Genomic DNA, 27,825 nt, shown 5'->3' with positions numbered 1-27,825 from the left:
GAGGGCGGGGTTAAGCATCAAAGATGATTTCTAGCTAATTCAAATGTTCTCAAGCAGCTTGGGCATGAATGAAGTGTATGCTATATAGGATGCTCGAATTATATAGGATGAGGACGAAGAAGCAACCATATTTCTCTGACTGTGACATTCACACTTTGGGAAGCCATTCGATTTTTACAGTGTTTCTTATGCTATTTATTTCTTATTGACCCATTGTTTATTATATTCCCACCATTGTCTTGTCGACATTATCTGCCATTATGTCGGATACCGCGGATACCGAAGATAATCAGGATATGTTACCGAGTTTGGTCCAGCAGATAGTCCAGCGGATAACAGCGGGAGAGGTAAGTGAACGTCAGATATGATTTATGTTAATGCCAGATCTGTAGCCTGTTGGAGCAAAGCTGGCGTCTTCAGTATTGCTTCGGTTAGATCTAGGTGTGTAGTCTAGGTAGAGGAAGGATGCTCAAGGTTTTGTGCCGTCCTTGGAACAGGATTAGGGATGTAAAGATAAAATGTGCTTGAAATATGAGGATTTGTAGATGGCTGTTGTAATTTATTTTATTCTATATCTATCCATCTTATCTGTATGCTATCTGAAAGTGTGACGTAAGCAGTTCATGTGGGGTGCAAGACTCACAAAGGTTTTTTCTTCTCCATATAATCTCCATGAAGTCCTTTATTTTCCTTTATCCTTTTATAGGCTGCAAATAAATTCCATTATCTTATGTCAAGGTTGTCAATCATCATAAATCGAAATATTGAATTTAAATATACTAATACGCCTTTGCAGGATACCAAGGGGTTACATACATAAATATACTGCAAATGCAGTCCTACGAAATATTCTAGGCTTTTGACCTATTAGCATACATTATTAAAGACATGCTCCAGAACTTTGGTGACTACTAAGTATTTTTTAAACATTCCACGTTGGGCTGGATATGCAATTCATACATGCATAATCTATGAGCAGAATTAATGTTTTACCGCAATTAGCCACGAAATCCATAGTTTGAAAGTGACCGTTTTTTTGGAGGCTGCGCTGCACCATTTTCCTACATTTTCCTCCAAGTTGGCCAGCCCCCTAGAAATTCGAGTTCAACCTTTGAGCTTCAGCCCCTCTCCATAGCGCGAGCGAGAGGCACGTCATGCAACTACAGCAGAGTGAGCGACAGCAATGGCGTGGTCCACAAATCTGCACATATGCGAGATTGTAGCAGTTTTTCCGGGACCAGTTTTGGCTTTTGGCTTCAGAACTACTGTACACAAAAGTACCAGATAATCTCTTTAATGCCCATCATTTGTGTAACTAGGACCCATGTAATATTTACATTTGGCGTGAACATTATTTTGGACAATGCACCAGATGTGCAAACGGGTAGGGTAAGCTTTAGCCTACATTTCAAGCCATTCATAATTAACTGGGACTCCATGTACTATAATATAGCCTATTCCTAATGTCCTTCCCTAAAAATAATCTTCAATGCTATGAGTGCATGTTCTCTGCAAATGATAGGCCAAGCAGTTGCTATTTTGGTAAAGCAACAATGTAGCATCTCTCAATTTTGAAACATTGTTGCAAACCTCAGGTTTTGGTCGAGTGCCCTCATACTCAACTGGCGGACCGCAGTCCGGATCTGGACCCAGAATGGGGTCAATACGGACCCCAGGTAACCGACCCCTGGCCTCATATAAACACACATAAGACATGGAACAATTTGTAGAATTGCAGGAATTGTTCTTTAAAAAAGCAAAAACATATTAGACCCATGCAAAATGTGTAGAATTGCGGGAAATTAGCTTTAAAACTGAACAATTTTCTGTCTGCCAATAAGAGGAGTGTGAACAGTGTGAGCTGGGGGTTTGTTACTGTAATGACGATATCCATACGGACCTTAGCCACCTAGGACATGTGTGTGACCTGACCTTCTCAAATGTTCTAGGTGGCAAAGCATTTATCGGCCAGTGAAAGCCGATCCTTTTGCCCTCCCTCTCTTTTAACCCAATGAGTCCTACCGTATCACCGGCACGTTTTGGACTTCCAACCCTTTTTAAACATTGTGCGTTCGAGCTACACTTCTGTGTTGTACGATTGGATTCGTCTATTTCTTCTGCATCCGCCGTAGATACCAACCCTTAGTCTGTGTGATTAATGTGGGCTGAGCTAGAGCTGTGTTTGTGAGACAAGGATGGATCCCGAAGTTGCCCGGAGCAGGATCTTTTATAGAGTCCGAATGCTTGAGCTAAAAACTATTAAAAGCTATCTTCCGTACTCGCAATGGGAGTTATTTTCTGTGGATCCTTTGATTTCCGTCTTCGCAATGGGCTGTCTAGCTCCCGCCCATCCTTTCTTTAGATTGGCGGATACACCTCCATAAATAAAATAACTCCTTGCTCGGTGGGCGAAATGATGAAAAACGCCACCTGCTGGAGGGAGAGCGATTTTCCGTCGAGTTGGGCCTCGCCTTTCTCTTCCTCTTTGATGATGCTCACAAGCTACACAAGGGTCGTTAATAACACATGTCAAAGTCGTTACACGGAGGTGCCAAGTGTCTTCGGGTTTTCACTCCTCCCTTGTACCTGATTCATGAATTAAGGTCACTAATTAGTAAGGAACTCACCTGGTTGTCCAGGTCTTAATTGAAAGGAAAAAAAAAAACCCGCAGATACTAGGCCCTCCATGTTATTGAGTTTGACACTCCTTTTCTACATAGAAGATCATTGGAAATCCTAGGACAAGGTGTCTATAATACTGTAGTAAGCTCACATAGTTGTTGTCACAAACTCCAAACAGTTGTCACTGACTAGTTGGATATTAATTACCCAGTGAGCAAACTATTTCTGTAGCCCACTAGCAGCATTCATAAACATACATTTTTCTCAGGTTTTTGCTATGGCTGACATATTTATTGAAATGTGTCAATAAAACTCATAAATGGTACTGCTTAGGTCCAGTTGTTTTGTGTTGTACTTGTAGCCCTCATTGTCCTGAAAAGAAAATGGTAAAACACTTAAATGTGAGGCTAAATATAGTCTGGAAAGGCAGATAAATGAGTCAGATTTTTTTTTACTGGGATCTCGGGACTGATAGGGTTAAATACTCAGGGCTGCAGCATTGTTACTATGGTGATTTCAGTGTCTCCAACCCGCCCCACACAGCTTGTCATTGCTTCAACTGCACCGGCGCTGTTGCTGATTCACGGCTCGCTGTTTCATCCAGAGCGTCTAGTCACGGTATTTAATTCATTGTCGACTCAACAGCGCTCGTGAGTGCAGTAGTCGTAATCTTTAACAAACGCTGTAGAACTTTTAATAAGCTAAACGCCTCGAGAACCAAAAAATATATTCATCATGTCTGCAGTGTCGCGACGTAACTCAATTGTATCGGTAAGTGGAAATTGTACAGGTCATACTGCTTTTATATGACAAACTATATATACTAAGTTAGTAATACCCTCGTGGAACGATACTGATTAATCATTGTTAGAAGTTTACAGACTCCATGGTTGACCTTGCTTTTATTATTTCAAATTGCGAGGTCGAAATTAGGGTATTTCTATAGCAAGAACTCATATGGTGATGAGAATCTGTGGTTCCTTTTTTCCGAGGAATTGTTAGCTTTGCTGTAACCATTTTGTGCTTCCTCAGCTAACCAACAAGCTGATGCATGAACTTCCTTAACTACGTGCATAGCCTACCAGTGTAGACGCTACACTTTTTAAAAGTTTTGTTTAGGAAAAATCAAATGTATTGATTAGTGTCAGGTGAGTTTGTTTTTGTTTGACTGTTTCAAAGTATTTGAAGTGGGTAAGCCTAATACAGTGAAGAATGTGATTTATTTTAGACGTATGCCTAGTCTAATAAATCTGGCTTCCTTTTCAAATTAAATGTTTAAAAAGTAACGATGATATCGGTTCATACTATGTATATTACTGTAGGCCAGCGTTTCCCAAACTCGGTCCTGGTTATCCCAAGGTGCATATATTTTACCTTAACAGTACACAGCTAATTCAAATAATCAAAGCTTGATGTTGATTTGAATCATCTGTGTAATGTAAGGGGAAAAAAACAACAATGTGCCCCCCTTGGGGACCTTAGGACCGAGTTGCTGCAGGCTTAGTCGTGTCCACCTGCCTGATCTCTCTTGAATGTGGGAGCAGTTCGCCTGAGACTACTGTAGACATAATAGTGCTGTCTGTGTCCACACCAGGTCCCTATCAAGAATATTGAGCGGGAGCTCATTTGTCCGATTTGTAAGGAGCTGTTTACGCACCCCCTCATCTTGCCCTGTCAGCACAGTGTTTGTCACAAGTGTGTGCGAGAGCTGCTGCTGTTGAACCATGAGGATTCCTTCGATGCTGGGTCTGAATGTTCCCTCCCTGGGAGCCCAGGACCCCGATCCAGAGTGCCCTCGCCAAGCATGGAGAGGCTGGATAGGCTTGCAAGATCAGGTGCGTTTGGGTTTGGCCAGTCCTCATGCCCATATTGTGATTCTGACAACATCACATTTGCAGTAAAGTTCTATGGACATTTCATACCCAGGTTCATCTTTCACATGTATTTGCTGAAAGTCATTCTCTGGGTTGTAGAATGAAATGGACACCACCCCTGATCTCATCCAGTTTAAAATCATCATGTTAGATGTTCATACATTCCCTCTAATCTTGTCCACTTTAAGATTGGTCTTAAGTTTCTTTAACAGAATGAAGTAACACGACTAGCGTTTTAAGTCATCACTTTTGTTTTGTCTAGACTCTAGTTCTATGTCCGTAAGGCATTCACTTCAAAAATCCTTTAAATTATAGTTCTATTGTGTGGATATTAGTAATAACAAGCAATTTCTTAACACAACATGCCTATCATTTTCAGCACCTTGATAGAATGAGGCTTGAGTTATGTACAGATGGTGGAACGAAGCATGACTGTTATCCCACTGAAGCATTTCAAATGCTTGAGTGGTGGTGGTGGTGGGGGGGGGGGCAATATTATTATTTGCTTTGCAGCAAAAAAAAACTGAGGTCAATGTCTAAGTCCAAGGCGCTAGCAGCATGGAGTGAGACAAGGCAGTCTTTCACTTAACCATAAGCTGGTCCCTGCCACTCAAACACCAACCAATTCACATTTGCCCAACCTGAATGTGCCCTTCATGTCCAGGTCTGCATCTATTAAAACAGTGGATACATTAAATGCTGTTTAGAAAAACAGGGTTATAGAGCTGGTAAAAAGATAATACTTCCTTGGTCATCTTAAGAATCATTAACTAAATTACAATCCCTGTGGGGTTAGTAACCATTGCACTCATGCAGATTTAGTAAAACAAAATCTGATAATTACGTTGACTATCTTAAAGGACATTATTTAAGGAATATTTTGGCAATGGGGTCCTTGATCTACTTCCCCAGAGTCCGATGTACTCGTGGATACCATTTTTATGTCTGTCCAGTATGAAGGAAGTTGGAGGTAGTTTTGCAAGCCAGTGCTAACTAGCGCAACGACTGGAAATCTACGAGTAACGCCATCTGCTAACTCCAACTTCCTTCATATTGGACACTGAGGCATAAAATGGTATCTTACATGTTTATCTGACTCTGGGGAAGTAGATCAAGGACCCCATTGCCAAAATCCTTAAGTATCCCTTGAACGTACCTTTTCAGTAAAAGTCTTAAATCTCTGACATCATTACAGTAACAGTGGTGGTCATGGTGACAAAACCAGCCTGCGTGGAATGAAATGAACTGAAGCCGGGACTCCACTATTTATCCGACAACTGCTTTCAAAGCTAACAATGATTTGTTACTGCAACCTCTGTTTTCTTCACCTTGTTTTATTAGGAATCAGTCCAGACTTATTTTGTTTTAGTGTGTTAAACTCAATGTACCTATAGATGTTTTGAAATATGTGATTTCACATGTTTTGACCTAAACTTTTTTAAGAGGGCAGTTTCTTTTAGGCACTGTTGTGTTGGCACTTGTCCACTGTTATTGGAAGAACGTCAGGTGTGACTCCACTTCTGTTCACATACTGTATATGTTAATCTCACTCCACTTCTTTGTCCATTGCTTGCAGCCACACTGCAGAGAAGGTCGTTTGGGAGGAGAGGTAGACGCGGGTTCCATTTTTTGAATAGCTGTAGTAGTGAGTACAGTGTTACTAGATCCCCCCCAACCCCCTGTGAACACCAACTTACTGTTACTCTACTGTACGTAACACACAGCTGACAATAGACCACCTGTTTTTGGTAGACGTGGCATTCTGGCTTTTTAAAAAGTCTACTGAGCAAAGGCATAAATGTAAATTATGTCCTACCAATTTGTCTACATTTGGTGTTCTGTTTTTTGTTGTCCTGGCCTGGTGCTTTCAGGGTTTAGTGCTCCCCTTTCAACACATGCATGTCTTAATAAGTAGGTTGGAGAATGAGCGAGCTACAGCTCTGGATGAGAATCTCCAAGGTGAGAGAAATGGGTATGGACGTAAAGGAATTGGTTTAAAGAGGAATTTCTTAATGCCTGTGCAACTGTAGATGGGTTTCCCCTCCCTGTAGCCTATGATGCATTCAGTACCTTGTGGAGGAGGCCAGTAGATTCACTTTTAGAAGCGGCAGGGGTTCTATGTAACACAACACAGGGGCTTAGTTTTAGATATGCCAAGATTCTCTAGAGCAATTGTGTCAAACTCATTCCATGGAGGGCAGAGTGTGTGCAGGTTTCTTTTTTTTCTCCTTTCAAATAATACCTAGACAACCAGGTGAGGGAAGTTCCTTACTAATTAGACCTTGATTCATCAATCAAGTAAAAGGGTGGAGTGAAAACCCGCAGACACTCGGCCCTCCATGGAATGAGTTTGACATGTGCTCTAGATTATACCACTGCAACCTTCAATCATATGCCGGCTGACAGGCTTGCCCCAAGGAGGCTTTTTTAGCACTATGGTTTAGCTGTAATTGAAAATGATAATGTTTTAGACTCATGTGTTTGTAGAGATTGCTCTTAGCCAGAAGCCAATGTTCTAACCAACTCATTTGTTCTATTTGATGTGACACGCCCCATAAAGCACACACATTTGTGACATGCCCCTAGAGCACAATGCCAAACAAAACAATGGTCTTACTGAAACTTCAGCTGACATTTCTTTCAGTTTTTACTTATTTTTTTATGTTGTAGTGCTCAGTAGATGTTTTAAAAAGGCTATGCCGCAATTGTCCTAATCCTAGTGAAAGATTCCCTCCATTTATAAACACTTCACAACATCTCTCCTAACAAGTACATCTGACACAAGTATAAAAAATGGCACCAGAATGAGTTATACTTGATGCAGGATACCAACCAGTTTTCCCTTTCATAGAGATCAAGTATTAAAGGCAACCAACAGCTTTGTCTGAAATCCATTCATCTTGACAGTTTATTTTTCAAGTAGAGTTTAAAAAAAAAAAAGTGTAGGGAGGATGTATTTCTCCCCGCGTGTACAGTATTTGGTTTAGTCACATACTCTTGGCAAGATTGCCTGCATCCCTTTTGTAATGCAGTCCTGGTTATGGTGATGAGGCTCTGTCGCATTATGATGACTCGGACCATGTTGTTAATGATGTGGTTCTGTAGGTAACCCATCCCTTTGCCCTGCTATAATGGCCTTGCAATGACTCGTCAGTTTTTGCCCTGAGCTCTTTCTCTGCTCTAGCAATCACCCTCTGAATCCCACTGTGGCAGTTGGCAGTGTGTCTCAGCCTGCTACCGTACTCCTTGCTGTAGGCACATGCTGCAGCAACCTCCTCCCTCCCTGACCAGAACACCCACTCAGCCTAAGTATCTGTCCTTTTAATATCGCCTTCAGGCCAGGACACGTGGCCCCCACCTCATCGATTTCCATCCCAATCCCCACCCTGACCTGCTGCTTCATCCAAAACATCAAGCCTGCTCACCCACTACTCCATCCTCCTCAGTCTGCCATTATTATACACAGTCTCACACACATTCCAAATGCAAACGCCATGATTGACCCGCATGCTTGCTTTGCGCCCACCACTCGTCTGTTGGTGCTCTGCAAAATGTTTTTCTTTTCCTTTGCTTGCCATTTTCCTAAATGCGTTTCATGCTCAGTGACCAGGTCCTGCTGTTTGCATCTCATGTGTCATGAATGCCTTTGTCCTCATATTTTCTAATAATATGCTACAGCTTTGTAGTCTTTCTAGATGATGATGCTTTACAAGGCATCTGGTTGTGATGCATTGAACTGGACAAATGGTTTCAAAATGAATTTCCTCTGCAGGTAGTGGAAATCTATTACTCTTACCCTTTGGTTGATCTGTTCTGTCATTGCTTTTTCAGTTCGTTTTGTCAGTGGGTTTCCCACCTTTTACTTTCCACCTGATTATGTAATTTATTTAAAATCCTTTAGATTTTTATGTCCAGGTCATTGTAAACACATGCTCATCCTATCTCTTGTGTGATCCATTGTTGAGAGGGGTCACCCTGTAGCGAGAGCTGCCGGAGAAGGAAGGACCCGTGTTTGTTCTGTCGGACACTGACCCTTCCAGTCTGTCTGCCTGTCTCTGTGCAGGCCCACCCTTCGATTAGTACTCTAATGGCTGTTCTGTCCTAGCAGGCTCCATCTCCTCACCAGGATGGAGACGTGGCTCTGTGACCCCCCGCGTTACCACTTTCCCGTGCCCAGGCTGCCAACACGATGTGGACCTGGGTGAGCGGGGCATGAGCATGCTCTTCCGGAACTTCACCCTGGAGAGCATCGTGGAGCGCTACCGGCAGGCAGCCCGCGCCGCCGTGGCCATCATGTGCAACATGTGCAAGCCGCCCCAGCAGGAGGCCACCAAGAGCTGCATGGACTGCAAGGCCAGCTACTGCAACGAGTGCTTCAAGTTCCACCATCCATGGGGCACCCCCAAAGCCCAGCACGAGTATGTGGGGCCCACCATGAACTTTAGGCCCAAGGTAGATGCCATTGTCCACCTCGGCGGGGTTTTCATTGTTTATCGCAAGCAGGTTTTTCTGGTGTTGATTTTTGAATAGTGACCTGCTCATGTCAATGATGGTGGACGACTCATTGAGTTGATCGGGTACATGGTGCAGCCATCAGATATGTTGACAGGACTGGTCCTTAACCAGCTCACTAGCATTCATGGTTTGTTGTGATAAGTTTTAATTTGGGCTGACAATACAAGTCTTTTCCCTGCCTGTCTTTTGTTGTGCAGTTGTCCGTTCAGAGCTAATGAATTCTGGGTATTAAAAATGTCCTCCAGTACTTCTGTTTTGCATTTTGAGGTGTGATGTGTTTGCGGCATTAAATGTCAGCTAGTCCAATGAGTTTCTCACGTCCATCAGGTGCTGATGTGTCCGGAGCACGAGATGGAGAAGGTCAACATGTACTGCGAGGTGTGCCGCCGTCCAGTCTGTCACCTGTGCAAGCTGGGAGGCTCCCACGCCAACCACAAAGTCACATCCATGAGCAGCGCCTACAAGATCCTCAAGGTACCGTATAATGAACTGTTGTCTCGAACCGTTCACTTGACCTGACATGAAAGGAATCAGGGGTGTGTACTCTAGGAACCAAATGGGCCGAAAGGGGGGAAACCTATCTGAATTTGTCCAATAAGAAAGTTTCGTTTTCTATCGCAAGTATTTTTGCTACATTGTGTACTAATGAATACATCCTTGGGGAAAGTGTTTAGTTTTGAAGTGGTTGTCTGCTCAACTGGTCAGTGAAGCAGTGCTGTTCACATACTTTTGGCCATGTAGTATGTCGACACCTGGTCCCCCCCCCCGCTGCTGTATCAGCCTTAACACTTCTGTGAATAGATGTTGGAACATTGTTGCGGGGACTTGCTTCTGTTCAGGGCATTAGTAAGCTTGGACACTGATTTTGGGCAATTAGGCCTGGCTTGCAGTTGGCATTCCAATTCATCACCAAATGAGTTAAAGTCAGATTTCTGTACAGGCCAGTCAATTTCTTTCACACTGATCTCGACAAACCATTTCCGTATGGACTTCGCTTTGTGCACGGGGGCGTTGTCATGCTGAAACAGGAAAGGGCCTTCCACAAACTTGGAAGCACAGAATGATCAAGAACAGCTTTTTTTGATGATTAGTTCATTATTTTAATCAGCTGTGTAGTGCTAAGGCCAAAACTAAAACGTGCACTCTGAGGTCCTGAGGACTGAGTTTGGGAAACCCTGGTCTAGATTGTCATTCACTGTAACTAAGGGGCCTAACCCAAACCATGAAAAACAGCCCCTGACCATTATTCCTCCTCCACCAAACTTCACAGTTGGCACTTTACATTTGGGCAGGTAGCGTTCTCCTGGCATCCGACAAACCCAGATTAGTCCGTCGGCCTGCCAGATGGTGAAGCCTGACTCATCACTCTAGCGAACGTGTTTCCACTGCTCCAGAGTCCAATGGCGGCGAGCCTTACACCACTCCAGCCGACGCTTTGCATTGGAATTCGGTAGTGAGTGTTGCAACCGAGGACGGACTACTTTTTAAAAACTAATTTTAGGACTCGGTGGTCCCGTTGTGAGCTTGTGTGGCCTACCACTTCTCAGCTGAGCTGTTGTTGCTCCTAGATGTTTCCACTTCTGAAAGGCTAATTGACATAATTTGAGCAAATTGGAGGTGTACATGTGGATGTAGTTCAAGGCCTACCTTCAAACTCAGTGCCTCTTTGCTTGAAATCATGGGAAAATCAAAAGAAATCAGGAAAAAAAATTTGTAGACCAAGTCTGGTTCATCCTTGGGAGCAATTTCCAAATGCCTGACGGTACCACGTTCATCTGTACAAACAATAGTACGCAAACAAGTGTAAACACCATGGGACCATGCAGCTGTCATACCGCTCAGGAAGGAGCCGCCTTCTGTCTCCTAAAGATGAACATACTTTAGTGTGAAAAGTGCAAATCAATCCCAGAACAACAGCAAAGGACCTTGTGAAGATGCTGGAGGAAACGGGTACAAAAGTATCTATCTACAGCAAAACGAGTCTAATATCGACAACCTGAAAGGCCACTCAGCAAGGGAGAGGCCACAGCTCCAAAACCGCCATAAAAAAGCTACGGACTACGGTTTGCAACTGCACATGGGGACAAAGATCGATCTTTTTGGAGAAATGTCCTCTGGTCGGATGAAACAAAAATAGAACTGTTTGGCCATAATGACCATCGTTATGTTTGTAGGAAAAAGGGGAGGCTTGCAAGCCGAAGAACACCATCCCAACCATGAATCACGGGGGTGGCAGCATCATGTTTTGGGGGTGCTTTGATGCAGGAGGGACTGGTGCACTTCACGAAATAGATGGCATCTTGAGGCAGGAGAATTATCTGGATATATTGAAGCATCATCTCAAGACATCTGTCAGGAAGTTAAAGCTTGGTCGCAAATGGGTCTTTCAAATGGACAATGACCCCAGGCATACTTCCAAAGCTGTGGAAAATGGCTTAACCTCTCTAGGGTACGTGGGACGCTACCGTCCCACCTGACCAACATCCAGTGAAAGTGCAGGGCGCCAAATTCAAATGACAAATCTCATAATTAAAATTCCTCAAACATACAAGTATTATACACCATTTTAAAGAAACTTCTTGTTAATCCAACCACAGTTTCCGATTTCAAAAAGGCTTTACGGTGAAAGCATACCATTTGATTATGGTAAGTCGGCGCCTAGTCACAAACAGCCATTTTCCAGCAAAAGAGAGGATTCACAAAAAGCAGAAATAGAGAAAATGATCATATGGCACTCAGGACTTCATGTTACATTTATGGTGTATGTTCGATAAAGTTCATATTTCTATTCAAAAATCTGTTTACATTGGCACGTTATGTTCAGTAATGTTTTGCCTCCAAAACATCTGGTGATTTTTGCAGAGAGCCACATCAATTTACAGGAATACTCATCATAAACATTTAAACATACAAGTGTTAGTCATAGGATTAAAGAAACTTCTCCTTAATGCAACCGCTGTGTCAGATTTTCAAAAAAGCTTTACGGCAAAAGCACACCATGCGATAATCTGAGTACAGTGCTTAGCCACCAAAACAAGCCATACAGATACCTGCAATGTTGTGGAGTCAACAAAAGTCAGAAATAGCGTTATAAATATTCACTTACCTTTTGATCTTCATCGGAATACACTCCCAGGAATTCCAGTTCCACAAATGGTTGTATTGTTTGAAAAATTTCTTTGTCCAAATACCTCCTTTTTGTTTGAGTTTAGGTCACTAATCCAAATGCACAAGGCGTGGGCACTAAGTCCAGACCAAGTCAAAGTTTAATTACAGTTCGTATAAACATGTCAAACGATTGATTTTATACATCTTTAGGACTTTTTAAAATCATAAATCTTCAATAATATTCCAACCGGACAATTCCTTTGTCATTATAAAGGGAACAGAGCTCGTGTGCGATCAACAACTCTGCTTTCAGCCAGACCACTGGTTGAAACAGCTCTTATTCGCTCCCCTTTCACTGTAGAAGCCTGAAACAACATTCTAAAGACTGTTGATGTCTAGTGTAAGCCTTAGGAAGTGCAATCTGACTCTATTTACACTGTATATTGGATAGGCAAAAACTACAAACCTCAGATTTCCCACTTCCTGGTTGGATTTTTCTCAGGCTTTTGCCTGCCATATGAGTTCTGCTATACTCAGACATCATTCAAACAGTTTAAGAAACTTCAGAATGTTTCCTATCCAAATTTACTAATAATATGCATATCCTAGCTTCTGGGCCTGAGTAGCAGGCAATTTACTCTGGGCACGCTTTTCACACCTGGATGTGAAAATACTGCCCCCTACTCAAAGTTAAGGACAACAAAGTCAAGGTATTGGAGTGGCGGTCACAAAGCCCTGACCTCAATCCTATAGAACATTTTTGGGCAGAACTGAAAAGGCGTGTGCGAGCAAGGAGGCCTACAAACCTGACTCAGTTACACCAGCTCTGTCAGGAGGAATGGGCCAAATTTCACCCAACGTATTGTGGGAAGCTACCATAAACGTTTGACCCAAAGTTAAGCAATTTTAAAGGCAATGCTACCAAATACTAATTGAGTGTATGTAAACTTCTGACCCACTGGGAAATGATGAAAGAAATAAAAGCTGAAATAAACTTATTCTGACATTTCACATTCTTAAAATAAAGTGGTGATCCTAACTGACCTACTACAGGGAATTTTTACTAGGATCAAATGTCAGGAATTGTGAAACTGAGTATAAATGTATTTGGCTAAGGTGCATGTAAACTTCCGACTTCAACTGTATATACTGTTGTGAGGCGGCAGGTAGCCTAGTGGTTAGAGCGTTGGACTAGTAACCGAAAGGTTGCAAGATCGAATCTCTGAGCTGATAAGGTAAAAATCTGTCATTCTGCCCCTGAACAAGGGGTCCTCATTGAAAACAATAATTTGTTCTTAACTGACTTGCCTAGTTAAATAAAGGTAAATAATAATACTGTTTTCTAGGCTTATTCTATATTACTACTTAGTATGTGAATAGGTATAAATGTCTGCCCACCATTCACATGTCTATCTTCCGGTCTCTGGTCCCAAAGCTTATTTCCCATGGAGTTTTTGCATTGTGTGTTTAGACATTGTTTTCTCAACACAGCTCATTCCAGTAGCTGTACGTAGGATTCTTAGCATACAGTATCTTGTGTAAATCTTTGTATAGATTGCATTTGGATTAATTGGATTTGTTCTGACATTTTTATTTGCCTACTTAATTGACATCATTGTAAAGGCGCTAGTAACTTAAGCGTTTTGCTGCACCTGCTATAACATCTGCTGAACTATGTACACAACCAATAAATGATTTGATTTTGAGTCCCCTAATTAAATATTTATCAGTCATTTGTATCTGCTGAGTGGCACACGTCCACAGTATCAGTTTACCTTTGAGCAGTGTAATCCACATGTGCGGTCATCAACAACAAGCAGCCCCCTCCAGACTAGAGAGGTCAGTCAGCCACTGAAAGCAGAGGGACAGAGGACTCTGTGTCCTTTGACTGTAATCTTAGAGGCCTATGGACACAGGCACGGGCCTGACTCATTCATATTTAATGTAATCATTTGTATCTTATGCTTATCTATCAATTGAACATCTGACGATCTCTCTGCTGGCCGTACTGTATGCAGAGGCATATTGGGTGTTTTTTTTCTGATGAACAACCGGAACATTCCGGGATGAGGTAGGATTTCAATCGGTTTTCTGAATGCTCTCAAATGTTCTTTGTTGTGATACCAACAGGAGAAGCTATCAAAGAGTATCCATTACTTAATCAGCAAAGAGGACCAAGTGAGGACTCAGATTTCCCACCTGGAGGTGTTGATCAATGAAACTGAGGCAAGTAGTTGTTGATGGAATAAAACTAGTCCTGTGTCTGACTGTTTGTCTTTATATTAAATAACAAAGGGACATTGTCTGCACTGAGAAGGAAGGTCACATATTCAAATGCATGTAAATGCATAATTTGCATGAATTCCACTGCAGAAGGGTTTGCTTAGTCTGTACTGTATTATGACAGCTTTCTCTTGTTTGACATTTTGTTGTAATATTACTACTATGCTAACCTGGTCCCAGATTTGGTTGTGCCATCATTCCTACTTTGTCATGCCAAAATCCTTGTGGTAAGGAGGCATGATGGCACAAACAGATTTCTATGCAGTATTATGGCACCATGATGCGTTGACACCCTTCCCTACCTCTACAGGAGAATGGCCAGGTGGCGGAGTGTGGGGCCTATGAGCATTTTGAGCGGCTGTTCCAGACCCTCCAGGAGAGGAAGTCTGAGATGCTGAACTCCATCGAGCAGTCGAGGACACGGCGTCTGGAGCAGCTCAGGGGCCAGGTGGAGGAGTACCAGGGCATGCTGGAGAATAGTGGCCTCGTGGGCTACGCCCAGGAGGTCCTCAAGGAGACAGACCAATCCTGCTTCGTTCAGACGGCCAAGCAGCTGCACACCAGGTCTGCCTCCGCTCCAGGGACAAATTTCCCCTAGGTGCAGATCTAGGTTCAGCTTCCCCTCCTCCAATCATAACCTAAACCAGTAGTGGGGATTTGCTAATCTGAGGGAAGATCATCTTCTAGGGCAATTTCTCCCAACACTGTCAGCCTCCAGCCCTGACTGCCACTCCCAACACATTAGTTTACAAAGGCACAGTAGAGACTGGCTCTCGACGGTTACCATCAGTGGCGATAAATGCTAATGGTTATTTAATATCACCATTGTTTAATAAAGTTGGGTAATTTAAAGGACCCCTTTTCAAACTATTACAGGCCAGAACGCCATTTCCCTGTGGCTGCTCTTGTTATCTAGGTTTCCTAATGGGGATTTGGGCCCTGTGACTCCTCCAGTACTAAAATAAACCTGCTTATGGGTAGGTTGAGGGTGTCGAAGATCCATGACACCAAGTATCAGGGACACTGGGACAGATTGGAATGGTGAAGTGCTGTTTACATTCCCCGTGTCCTGCTCGAGCTCTAATCCTGCTAATTGATCTAAATGTGTACAACAAAAAAGCAGCTTTGGGACTTCATTCACCTAACACTGTTACCGTCACCCGCCCACACACACACACACACACACACACACACACACACACACACGTCTCCCATGCTCATTTATCTTGTCCGGGAAATCCATCTCTGATAGTAGTCTCTTTGCTAGCATGTATTTATTTTGAATCCCCATTAGCTCCTGCCAAGGCAGCAGCTACTCTTCCTGGGGTCCAGCAAAATTAAGGCAGTTATACATTTGAAAAACATTACAATACATTCGTAACAGATTTCACAACATTAAGTGTGTCCTCAGGCCTCTACTAACACATCTATAACACAAAATCCATTGTGTATAGTGCATATGTTATGTGTTTGTATGCATGTCTGTTTGTTGCTTCAGTCCCTGCTGTATTGTTATCAGATTTAAAAAAAATATACTGCTGGAATGAGTTACTTGATGTGGAATAGAGTTCCATGTAGTCATAGCTTTATGTAGTACAGCGTGCCTCCCATAGTCTGTTCTGGGCTGTGAAGAGACCTCTGGTGGCATGTAGGGTATGCATGGGTGTCCGAGTTGTGTGCCAGTAGTTCAAACAGACTGGTGCATTCAACATGTCAATACTGCTCATAAATACAATTAGTGATGAAGTCAATCTCTCCTCCACTTTGAGCCATGTGATTGACATGGATATTATTGTTAGCTCTCTGTACATCCAAGGGACAGCTGCCCTGTTCTGAGCCAATTGCAATTTTTCTAAGTCCCTCTTTGTGGCACATGACTGAACAGTAGTCCAGGTGCGACAACTAGGGCCTGTAGGACCTGCCTTGTTGATAGTGCTGTTAAGAAGGCAGACCAGTGCTATTATGGACAGACTTCTCCTGATCTTTGCTACTGTTGTATCAATGTTTTGACCATGACAGTTTATAATCCAGGGTTCCTCCAAGCAGTTTAGTAACTTCAATTTCCACATGATTTATTACAAGATTTAGTTGCGGTTTAGTGAATGATTTGTCCCAAATACAATTATTTTAGTTTTTGAAATATTTAGGACTAAATTATTCCTTACCACCGTTCTGAAACTAACTGCAGCTCTTGAAGTGGTGCAGTCATTTCAGTAGCTGTAGTAGCTGACGTGTATAGTGTTGAGTCATCCGCATACAGACACACCAGCTTTACTTACTCTACGTTTTTTTTTCAGCAACAGACTATGATCGATAATGTCAGAAGCTGCACTGAAGCCTAACAAAACAGCCCCCGCATTCTTTTTATCATCAGTTTCTCTCAGCCAATCAGTCATTTGTGTAAGTGAAGTTCTTGTTGAATGTCCTTCCCTATAAGCGTGCTGAAAATCTGTAAAATAGCATTGTATCTGGTCAAACAATTTTTTCCCCCCTGAAATTAACTAAGGGTTGGTAACAAGCTGATTGGTCGGCTGTTTGAGCCAGTTAAGGGGTCTTTACTATTCTTAGGGAAGGGAATAACTTTTTCTTTCCTCCAAGCGTGAGGGCACACACTTTCTAGTAGGCTTAAATAGGAATGACGACAATATTGTCCGCTATTGTCCTGTAGCAATTTTCTATCCAGGTTGTCAGACCCCGGTGGCTTGTCATTGTTGCTAGACTATTTTTTTTCACCTCTTCAACACTTGCTTTACCGAATTCAAAATGATAATGCTTGTCTTTGATAATTTGGTTGGATATACTTGGATCTGTAGTGTCAGGGTTTGTTGCCTTCATTTCATGCCTACTTTTGATTGTCTTGCCAATGAAAACAGCATGAAATTAGTTGTCATATCAGTGATTTGTGATGTATGAGCCATTTGATTCAATGAATGATGAAGCTCTGTTTGCTTTTCTGCCAAACATGTCATTTAAGGTGCTTCAAAGTTGTTTTTTACTGTCTTTGTCATTTCTTTGTTTCATTGTGTAGTTTCTTTTTGTTTAGTCAGTTTTGCCCATCGGTTGTACAGCCAGACCAATTCACCATCTCTTTTGCCTCATCCCTCTCAACCATACAATTTAAAAAAAAATCCTCATCAATCCATGGGGATTTGAGTCATTTTCTTAATGGGTGCATTGCTTATCCCAGTTAGTAACTGGTTAGTTACTGGGATAAGCAATTTCATGAATGTGTCAAGTGCAGCGTCTGGTTGCTCAAAATGGACCAACAAATATTATTCACATCAACAACCTCACTACAAAACCTATTGTATGTATTGTCATTAAACAAGAGTAGAGGAACGAACAGCTCCAACCCAGCACCAGGATCACGCCAGGGTTCTATTATACACTATTAGGCCCAGCCTTTGGAACTTTGGTTTTCTTAGATATGACTACTATATTGTGATCACTACATCCGATGAAAGTAGTATCCAAATGAATTTCTGCATCATTATGTAAGATATGATCAACACATGTTGATTTCATTCCTGTAATGTTTGTAACTACCCTGGTAGGTTGATAACCTAAACCAGGTTGCAGGCACTAGTTTGAAGCTTAAATTGAACCTTTATTTAACTAGGCAAGTCAATTAAGAACAAGTTCTTATTTACAATGACGGCCTACCGGGGAACAGTGGGTTAACTCCCTTGTTCAGGGGCAGAATGACAGATTACCATGTAAGCTCTGGGAATCTATCCAGCGATCTTTTGGTTACTGGCCCAACGCTCTAACCACTAGGCTACCTGCCGCCTAATGAGTGGGCAGCCTGATGAAAGCCAGTCATTATTTAAATCACCCAGAAAATATACCTCTGTTGATATCACATACATTATCAAGCATTTCACACATTATCCAGATACTGACTGTTAGCACTTGGTCTATAGCAGCTTCCCACCAGAATTGGCTAAATGAGGCAGATGAACCTGTAGCCAAATTAGCCAACAGTATTTAACATGAGATCCTCTCTAAGCTTTACAGGAATGTGGTTCTGAATATAAAGAGAAACACCATCTTTTCTGTAATGTTATAACCATGTATTGCTACCACTATCATCAAAGGTGTTCTGTGTGAGTTTGAGGCATAAAATCAATATCATCTGTTACTAGCAAATTACTGATTTTGTGAACCTACATATGTTAGCGTGGGCTTTTTTGAACACTTCTGGGATGCTTGATCATTTTTCTTGCTTTACTGGGAAGCCTAGCAGAGCTGCAATAGTCTCGTAGCCAGTTATGGAGGGCAGCCATTCACTTTGTTCACTACAAAGTGAATATCTGCCATTTTGTTTCCTCTTTTCTTTCTAGAATTGCGAAATCCACCGAGTCTCTGAGGACGTTCCACCCCGCGGCTAACCCCTCCTTTGATGAGTTTGTGCTGGAAACTTCCAGAGAGGAGACTATGCTGAAGGAGCTATGTTTTGGGGGAGGTGAGTACCCCACCCCACACTCCTAATATGTATGCAGACATTGCAATGCAAGCCCAAAGTTTGACCTTAATTTGTTGACACTCCTCATTGGTTCCCCTTTAACTCACCTCCGCCTTAACCTGTCAGTCATTTTCACCTCCTCCTGGGCTCTGCTCTCTGTTAAGACACTGGTAACCAGAAGCGCTTTTAATGAAATAAGCCGGTTTCACTCCTGATATACACACAGGGATTTTGGCACAGAGAGCATTGCAGGGCTTTTTGCTGGTCCACTGCTTTGCATATAGACTCGATTTAGAGAAAAGGGAACTGTGCAGCAGGCTGGATATAATTATGTTCCTGTGAATAGGAACTGATTTGACATGCGCATATTAAGTAGGGGCAGCGCTACCCTGGAAGTAAACAGGAGGCTTCTTATAGGCTCCCATCTAACTATGGCTGTCCTCGGAATGAGTTCCAACCCTGCTCCCTCTGTCCCACAGGTATTACTGTGTGTATTGAATGGGCTTGTGGGCTCGTCGCGCTATGAAGATTACTGACCACAAATGGGCCCTGCTTTGTCTCCCCGTAGAGAGACGAAGGGTCATCTGTGTTCGTTAGTGACAGTTGGTTGGCAGTGGGGGCCAGGCGGTCCTTGAGGACAGGGTTCAGACCTGTAGAAGTAGGCTACATGGAGCAGCGCTGCATGAATTTCTCATTAAACTAGACCAGACAGAGTAAAGGAACGAACAGCTCCAACCCAGCACCAGGATCACGCCAGGGTCGTCTTCACAAGGCAACAAATGGAAGGAAACAGTATTGGTGGGGGTCTGGGGAGGGGGACAGTGACCTCCCCCCTCCCAGATACTGTATTTCACCCAAAGAGGTGATGTGTAATTTCAACCCCAGTACTCAAGCAGATCTCATTACGGTGTTGTGGAGTCTTCTATGCTCTCACTGGCTATATATTTGAATCTATCCCCCCCACTAGTTGAACCATAAAGGCGTTGTGTTGTGCGTTCTCCCCCTTCCTAATCCAGCCACTCCAGAGGCTGCAGTCTGGTATCACAGCCAGTGAGAAACGAGGAGAAGCCTCTGTTTGGTGTAATGCCTGTCCTGTCCTGGCGATCAATAGGTTGTTTCTCTGAGAATAGCGCCGCTCTCAGGCTGGTAGCCCGCTGGGTTGGCAGGCCGCCCAGTCCCCCCCCAGTCCTGATCAAACCTGCTGGACCTGGCTGTGGCTGACAGGAAGTTATGTCTGCGGGGAGGGGAGGGGAGGGGGGGAAGGATTTGCAAAGTGCTTTTCCTGGCAATATTTTTTTAGCTTCTCAATCTTCCTGTTCATAGTCTGTCTGAACTGAGTTCAGTCACATCTCCTAAGAACTCTATGCACTTACATAAACCAATGTGTCAAAATAAAAAGATTTCCAGATAACCAATACCATTTTAAAATGAGGTCTAGCATGTTTTGTATGGACCGTTATGTCTCTGTCAAGGCTTACTTGTCCAAGGCTTGCTTATGTTAGTTTGTCAATTTAGATATTTGTATTTTTGGGAGACTTGGACTTTAACCTGACCACCTCACTCTGCCATTTTCTTTTCTCCGCTCTCTCAGTCCCCGAGCCTCCCATCATTGATCTGTCCCGTAGTCACGTCTACAACGAGGGCTTGTTGTGCTGGCAGCTGGCTGAGGATACCCTGGCCACAGACCACCAGGTGCTGGAGTACAGGAGGCTGGGCGCGGAGCAGGACGGCGACAGCCGCTGGCGCCTCACAGACAGGGTGTACGGCCCTAGCACAGTGGTGTGTGATCTGGAGGCCGATAGCCTCTACTCGTTCCGAGTCCGCAGCTGCCGCAACTCCCTCTACAGCCCCTACAGCCCAGAGGTCACCTTCCACACACCACCTGCCCCAGGTAGGCTCCAGGCACTGATGTCTCACAAATGCACTGAGGATGATGTCGTATTCATGTGTAGGGGTGGAACTCGTCATGGGCAGGGAGAGAGGTGGGCCTGGGCCATATTCTGAAACACGGCACTACTGGAATAGCAACTCGTAACTAAAATAAAATGCTTGGCAATCATGTAACAATGCTTTAACGCCATTTCTGTGTTGCAGGAACTGGGAAAAACAAGTATACTGGGCTCTATAGCCGGCGTATATCTACTAGGCTGTGAAAGAAGACTACAAATAGACAGATGCTCCACTGTTCAAAGTGAACTGTGGGATAAAATACAGGGGACAGTTATGAAATTGCCGTGTGACTATCACTTCTGGATTGCAGAAATCACAGCCTTTTGAATGCTTTGTTTCTTTTAGACTGACTGAAGTGCAGCAGAGTCCCAGAGTAACAGTATCTGCTTACGACTTTCAGTGTTTTTCAGCCTCTGGTGGTTAAATGCTCTGATTTTAACTGTCATATATACCGTCTGTAAAGCACTAGATCTCAGGGCGGCAGGGTAGCCTAGTGGTTAGAGCGTTGGACTAGTAACCAGAAGGTTGCAAGTTCAAACCCCCGAGCTGACAAGGTACAAATCTGTCGTTCTGCCCCTGAACAGGCAGTTAACCCACTGTTCCTAGGCCGTCATTGAAAATAAGAATTTGTTCTTAACTGAGTTGCCTGGTTAAATAAAGGTAAAATTAAATAATTCCTCAAGTCCATTGAATTGGACAGTCCCCACTAGAGGTCGACCGATTTCAAGTTTTCATAACAATCGGAAATCGGTATTTTTGGGCACCGATTTCCGATTGTTATGAAAACTTGAAATCGGTCGACCTCTAGTGGGGACTGTCCAATTCAATGGATTTGAGGAATTATTTAATTTTACCTTTATTTAACCAACTCAATTATTATTATTTTTTATACCTTTTTTATTTAACTAGGCAAGTCAGTTAAGAACACATTTTCAATGACTGCCTAGGAACTGTGGGCGAACTGCCTTGTTCAGGGGCAGAAAGACAGATTTTCACCTTGTCAGCTCAGGGGTTTCAATCTTGCAACCGCACAGTTAACTAATCCAACGCTCTAACCATTGCACTCCACGAGTAGCCTGCCTGTTACGCGAATGCAATAGAAGCCAAGATAAATTGCTAGCTAGCATTAAACTTATAAAAAAACAATCAATCATAATCACTAGTTATAACTACTAATCCAGTTTAGCAGGCAATATTAACCAGGTGAAATTGTGTCATTTCTCTTGCGTTCATTGCACGCAGAGTCAGGGTATATGCAACAGTTTGGGCTGCCTGGCTCATTGATAACTAATTTGCCAGAATTTTACGTAATTTATGACATGCATTGAAGGTTGTGCACTGTAATAAAAATATTTAGACTTATTGGTATCGGCTTTTTTGGTCCTCCAATCGGTATCGGCATTGAAAAATCATAATCGGTCGACCTCTAGTCCCCACCCTCTCGTCCGAACTTCCATGTGTGTGTGTACAATTGCTGATCCATTCAGATTTTGTTTATCCTCCGTTGCCTTATTAGTCTGCAGTAAACTATGGCTGAGAGCTGGATCCACTGTGGATTGAAGCCCAGTGATAGGACTTGGGAACCCACATTCCTCTGTCCTGACTGGGGATTTTTCGCAGTGGGGTGCGCAGTGTGTTAGTAATGAGGTGGAATTCTGGGTCAATGCAGGCTTCAGACATAACAGTAGCTGCAACATGCCTCACAAGTCAGTGTAGGCATACTGCATACTTATCATTACTGTACGACAATATATTTGTCTTTTTTTAATGAAGGTTATCTTTAAGATCACTCAAGTTTGTGTCGTTCATGCAACAAGTGGTAAACGGCTAGTATTTTTGTGAATGAATATAAATTAAATGCTTTACCATGGCGACAGAATGCAATGGCTCATTGCACAGGAATAACTATTTTAGTTGGTAAGTGAATAGTAATTATGGCCTTTGGCGTTGTAACTATTTTGAGACTTGAGCCGCAGCAGATGTGGCTTAAATCATTTAAAATAACCTTACATGAGAAATAAAGCATGGTTTGTCTTGTAAATGGATACATTTGGAAATTCTGTCAATTCCTTCACTTTTTTTTAAAGATCTTTACAATGGCGCCCTCATGTGACACTTTATGAAAGCCCACCTTCTCGTTGGCATCCTGAGACGATGATCAAACAGGACATTCTATCTGCGTCTGACTGTTCCTTTTGTGTTGCTCTTTTCCCGTAGCATTTGGCTTCCTATTCAACGACAATTGCGGCTTCAGCTCGGAGCGGCTGGCGTTGAGCAGGCGCCGTGACTCTGTGGAGAGCATGGCCGGCATGGCCTTCCTGCTGGCTGCTGAGCGTGTGCAGACAGGCAGCTACATGGGCCTGGACTACATCATCGGCGACACGGGCATCTCTCAGGGCAGACACTACTGGGCCTTCCGCGTGGAGCCCCACTCCTACCTGGTCAAGGTGGGCGTGGCCTCTGATTCCAAACTGCTGGAGTGGTTCCACAACCCCCGAGACACTAGTAGCCCCAGGTAAACTCTGCCGCCTCAGACTAACTCTATCACTCACTAAGGATTAGGTCTGAGTCACAAAGAAGCCTGCGACGTAAGAAGCATTAACTTGTAAACCAGGGGTGTCACTCTTTCCATGGAGGGCCTAGTGTCTGCTGGTTTTTCTTTTCAGATAGCCCTAGACAGCCAAGTGAGGAGTAGCTTACTAATTAGTAACCTTAATTCATCAATCAAGTACAAGGGAGGAGCGAAACCCTACAGACACAGCCCTCCGTGGAATGAGTTTGACACGTGCTGTCGAGGGGTTAATTCACAGAAAAGGCCTTAGTTTTTCAACAATTCTTTCAAATATGTTTCTGCTATTACTTACTGTGGTTTTACTGTTATGTATATTTGAACAGGCTTCCAGGTAACAATCAGTGTGACAGTTATTGAATGGGCTGCAGTTGGCTGACTGTTGCCTGTCTCCCACCTCCAGGTACGACCACGACAGTGGGCACGACAGTGGCAGCGAGGACACGTGCTATGATCTGTCCCAGCCCTTCACTCTGCTCACTGTGGGCATGGGCAAAATGTTCCTCCCCAAAGCTTCCATCTCTGCCGGCAGCGACCACGGCGACCACAGCAACCGGGTGCTGCCTATGCCACAGCGTATCGGCGTGTGCCTAGACTACGATGCGGGCCGGGTCTACTTCTATGATGCAGACACCATGAGGTGCCTTTACGAGCGGCAGGTGGACTGCTCCGGTACCATGTACCCTGCCTTTGGCCTCATGGGTAGTGGCAAGGTTCATCTAGAGGAGTTCATCACAGAAAAGCGTCTGTCGTATATGTGAGATGCTGGGCCTTCCACACACATGGGTCTCTCCCGCTCAACACTTGCCTTTGCGTTCATGTTGGTCTCTGCTTTCAGTCAGGTATGTTTGTAATGATTTTGTTTTTGTCTGCAGTATTTCAGCTGACTATTATTAATCCAGGTCTTTTTTTTAATGAACACCTATTTATGTATCACTACTAAGTCCAGTAAAACGTAGCCAAGAGAAACCTGAAGAGCCTTGCAGCTACGTCTATGCCTCTGTGCCTTTCACAATAAATAGATAATCTAACAAATTATATGATTTGTTTAACCGTGCACAACAGCAAGGCTAGTCATCACTTACAAGGGTGAGTGTGTGTGTGTAGGTCACAAGGACCCCCTCGGTTGAGGAACATCCCTACCAAAAATGTGTAATACAAATCATACCTAATCAATGTCCTTAGTCAAGAGTCTGTCAACACCAGTTTGTTACACTGCATTTGATTTGGACACATGCTCAAAAAATGTGCACTTTTTATTTTTAAAGACTAGCACACTTTCTTGCACTTAATGTCACTACCTAACCACTCTGAACACTATTTCAATGCAGAACACATTTATCTGAATCGTAACACTAAACATCCACGTTCAGGGTGTAGTTCTAACGAGGTCTGTGTGTGCTACTCAGACGTAAATCGTGCTTTGCTGTCAGTGGGAGACTTGTTGTCACGTGCGGATCTCGACTTAAAATTACACTCACGGAGATTAGTTGTTGATCACTAAATTATCACGTTAATGAATTTACCTTGCACTACTGCCTCGGATGCAGTTCAATAGCAGTGAATGTTTTCTGTTTAGCACTGGGAATTCTGTTTAGCACTGGGAATGTGAAACTTCAAACACTACAGGTTCTCACTACACAAACTGTCCCACGGAACTCTACTACGATGCGACTTCTTCCTGACACATGTCATGTTAGTGTACAGAACTTAGACATTTGTTACGCACTTGACGATTGGCTCTTGAGTATCAGCTAGGACAACAAGGTTTTAGGGCATACCATGGGTCTGTTCAGCCGTGTGCAGCGTTTCAGAACCTTCCGATTTAGAAATATATTGTGTAAACTGATCAGATGCTTTGTCCTCTAGAAAAGGGAGTAATTTTGTCTCTATACATTTTCTATTTCTGAATGGTTACCCCTGCTGAACAGTGCCCAGGTCCCCTCTGGCTTCCTTACATGGGTTTTTGGACAATATTTGTACATATGTTTTGTTTTCTTGAGGGTAAGGATAATCTGTTTTTCTCAGGTTTGTGGCCTATCAGCCCTGGAAAACTATACCTTTCTCCTCAACAGAATTGTACTTTTCTTTGCGGCTTCCATAAATACATTAGTAATTTACTATTGTTCATATATCCAATAATAAACTGAAATGAACTATTTTAAATGTTTACATCAATGTACATATCTAGTGGCATTATTTTTGGGGGGGTAAAATAAGTCATAGATCTGTAATTTGTTTTCTTTGAGTTTGTATGTGCTGTGAAGTTTCTCAGCTTCATCAAACTTGAGCAATTTGGGAAATTGGTGGAAAATTGTAGTTGGAACTACCGTTAGATCATGTCTGACTGAATTTGTCAAGGGAGCATTTTAAATCTGGACGCTTCCTTTTCTGTGTTGTGACGTTTTAGGTCTATTTGAGTGTTGCGTATCCTAGAATTTGCTGCGTTAATTGTTTTGCTTATCTGAATCATGTACATTTATTTTGAGGAACAACTATCTGTAGTCTTAATTTTAAATCCTAGCTGCTTCAGAATTGGTGCGCATAATTCTCTACCATTCCTTTTTAGGACACAACACTTCTACCTGTTCCTTTTTTAAATGACTGTTGAAACACCTTTTAAAAAGTCTATGCACTTAATTAACAGGTTCGGGATTGTGTTTATCACAGAATGTATTATTTACAGAACAAATTGAATGTCTCGTAGGTGCGTTTTTTGTTAATTTGCTTATCTTGGGTCAAGTCACTAGTGGCCACAGGAGTTGTCTTTCGCAGTAGGTATTTGCTATAGTGCTCGTCTTATTCTAGCTACTGTACATATCCACTGCTGATTGTAGAAAAAGGGAATCCTATGGTTTTCAGTAGTAAGTTAAACCAAATGTTCTGCAGACAGACACTCAGTCTAATGGTTCAAGCTAGCACTTTAAACTGTAGCATGTATGCCTCGGCTGTGCAGGTCTGTGTGAATTGTTGTGCAATATTACGTACACTGCAGGGAATAGACCTGTTGTATTCTCCTATTGTAAGTAATGGGATATGTGATGTTCGCTTTCTGTGAGTGATGCTTTGATGTACATTAAGCGTTATCTGTCATCATTCTTAACGTAGTATTTTATTTGCTGTTTGGGAATTTGTATGAAATAAACAAGTGTTTTAAACCAATTGTGTGTGGCTAATTTTGTGTTCACTTTGAGTAAGGTTTTATAAACGGTATGTGTATCATCCGTCACCCTCCTGGGAAATTTGTTCTCTAGGTATAGAGCATTCTGAGAGTGAAGTGCAAGGAAAATGTATGAAATGCACACATACTGACCTTTCTCTCACTCAGACCCTGATCCACCCATCCCCTCATTAGACAGCATGTGATGCCTCTGCAGATAAAGTAAGCTTATCTACCCTTACAAAAGTTATACAGGTCATCTACACAATTACTTCTGAGGCAGGAATTCTGTAGGATTTATGAAATCCTGAAGGGGAAAGTTGACTTGGACTCATGCAGGAATCGGTTGTATCGTGCAGGAATTTTCAAAGATCCTCCACATCAGGTAAAAAATAAATATATTCCTACAGGGTCAGCTAAAAATCTTGCAGGAGTCCTGTAGGGGCAGAACCTGCAGGATTTGTTACTCATGCAGAACATGCTATTTCTACAGGAAAGTGACAATGAATACTGTGGGGATTTTCTTACAGGAGCAAATATCCTACATGATTCCTGCAGAAAAAAATGGATATTTGTGACTATGAAATCTACTAAAAGGTCCTGCAAGATTTTTCCTGTACAAATGTTCCTGATTTTTTTTTTTTGTGCAATTTTGCAAATTGATCCTTTACATATTTAACAGTGTTTTGACTAGTGTTGTAGTTGGAAACTAATTGGTACCAGAAGACTACAGCAGTGGACCCATTTCCTCAGACGGGGGGAGGACCCACAGTTTTAACCCTTCATCTCTGTAAGGCTGGGTTGCCTTGGTGAGGGGGCCTGATGTTGAAAGACCCAAAACCGCCAATGACCCCAGGTTACATCACTGTCCAAGAGCATTGTGAGACGTATTTAGCCAATAGATATTAATGGTAGCAACAAATCAATACAGAAAATAAATTATGCAATCATACTGTGTGTTTATATAAAGATGCTTTTATCATTTGGTTTCCTGACTGGACTACAGGGTGACTGAAATACAGCTCACCTGTAATTAAGATACTAATTAAGAAAAGATGGTATAAAATAGTGCAAAAAATGGATTATGGACACTAATTTCTCCATATAAATCACTGTTCAACTGTTTATTCTTGCGTGTTGATATTTTCTCAAGCGCAAATTCACTATTACAAAGTAATGCTTTAAAAAATTTTTTTTAACAATTATATTTTTGTTAGTGGCCATACTGTTGCTTGACAATAAGCTCAGCATTATCCATAACTCAATGGCATCCTCAGGC

General features: G+C 42.7%; 1 protein-coding gene across 2 annotated transcripts; it reads left to right on the top strand.

The window, feature by feature from the left end:
• The first annotated feature begins 26 nt into the window (after window positions 1-26).
• On the top strand, window positions 27-26,548 carry LOC112246753 (E3 ubiquitin-protein ligase TRIM36). 2 transcript variants are annotated; one of them, XM_024415275.2, is made up of 10 exons: window positions 27-347; window positions 4,217-4,457; window positions 8,605-8,948; window positions 9,339-9,485; window positions 14,250-14,345; window positions 14,713-14,966; window positions 18,746-18,867; window positions 20,459-20,758; window positions 23,035-23,332; window positions 23,790-26,548. In XM_024415275.2, exons 1-10 carry the CDS (start codon window positions 261-263, stop codon window positions 24,145-24,147), a joined length of 2,247 nt encoding a protein of 748 aa, XP_024271043.1. In that variant the 5' UTR covers window positions 27-260; the 3' UTR covers window positions 24,148-26,548. The 2 variants fall into 2 exon arrangements, with proteins under 2 accessions (XP_024271043.1, XP_024271053.1); XM_024415285.1 differs by lacking the exon at window positions 27-347 and adding an exon at window positions 3,135-3,393.
• The last annotated feature ends 1,277 nt before the right edge of the window (window positions 26,549-27,825 follow it).

The sequence above is a fragment of the Oncorhynchus tshawytscha genome, linkage group LG04 (assembly GCF_018296145.1).
Source record: "Oncorhynchus tshawytscha isolate Ot180627B linkage group LG04, Otsh_v2.0, whole genome shotgun sequence".
NCBI classification, from domain to species: Eukaryota; Metazoa; Chordata; class Actinopteri; order Salmoniformes; family Salmonidae; genus Oncorhynchus; species Oncorhynchus tshawytscha.
This window is presented reverse-complemented; position numbering and strand designations above follow the sequence as displayed.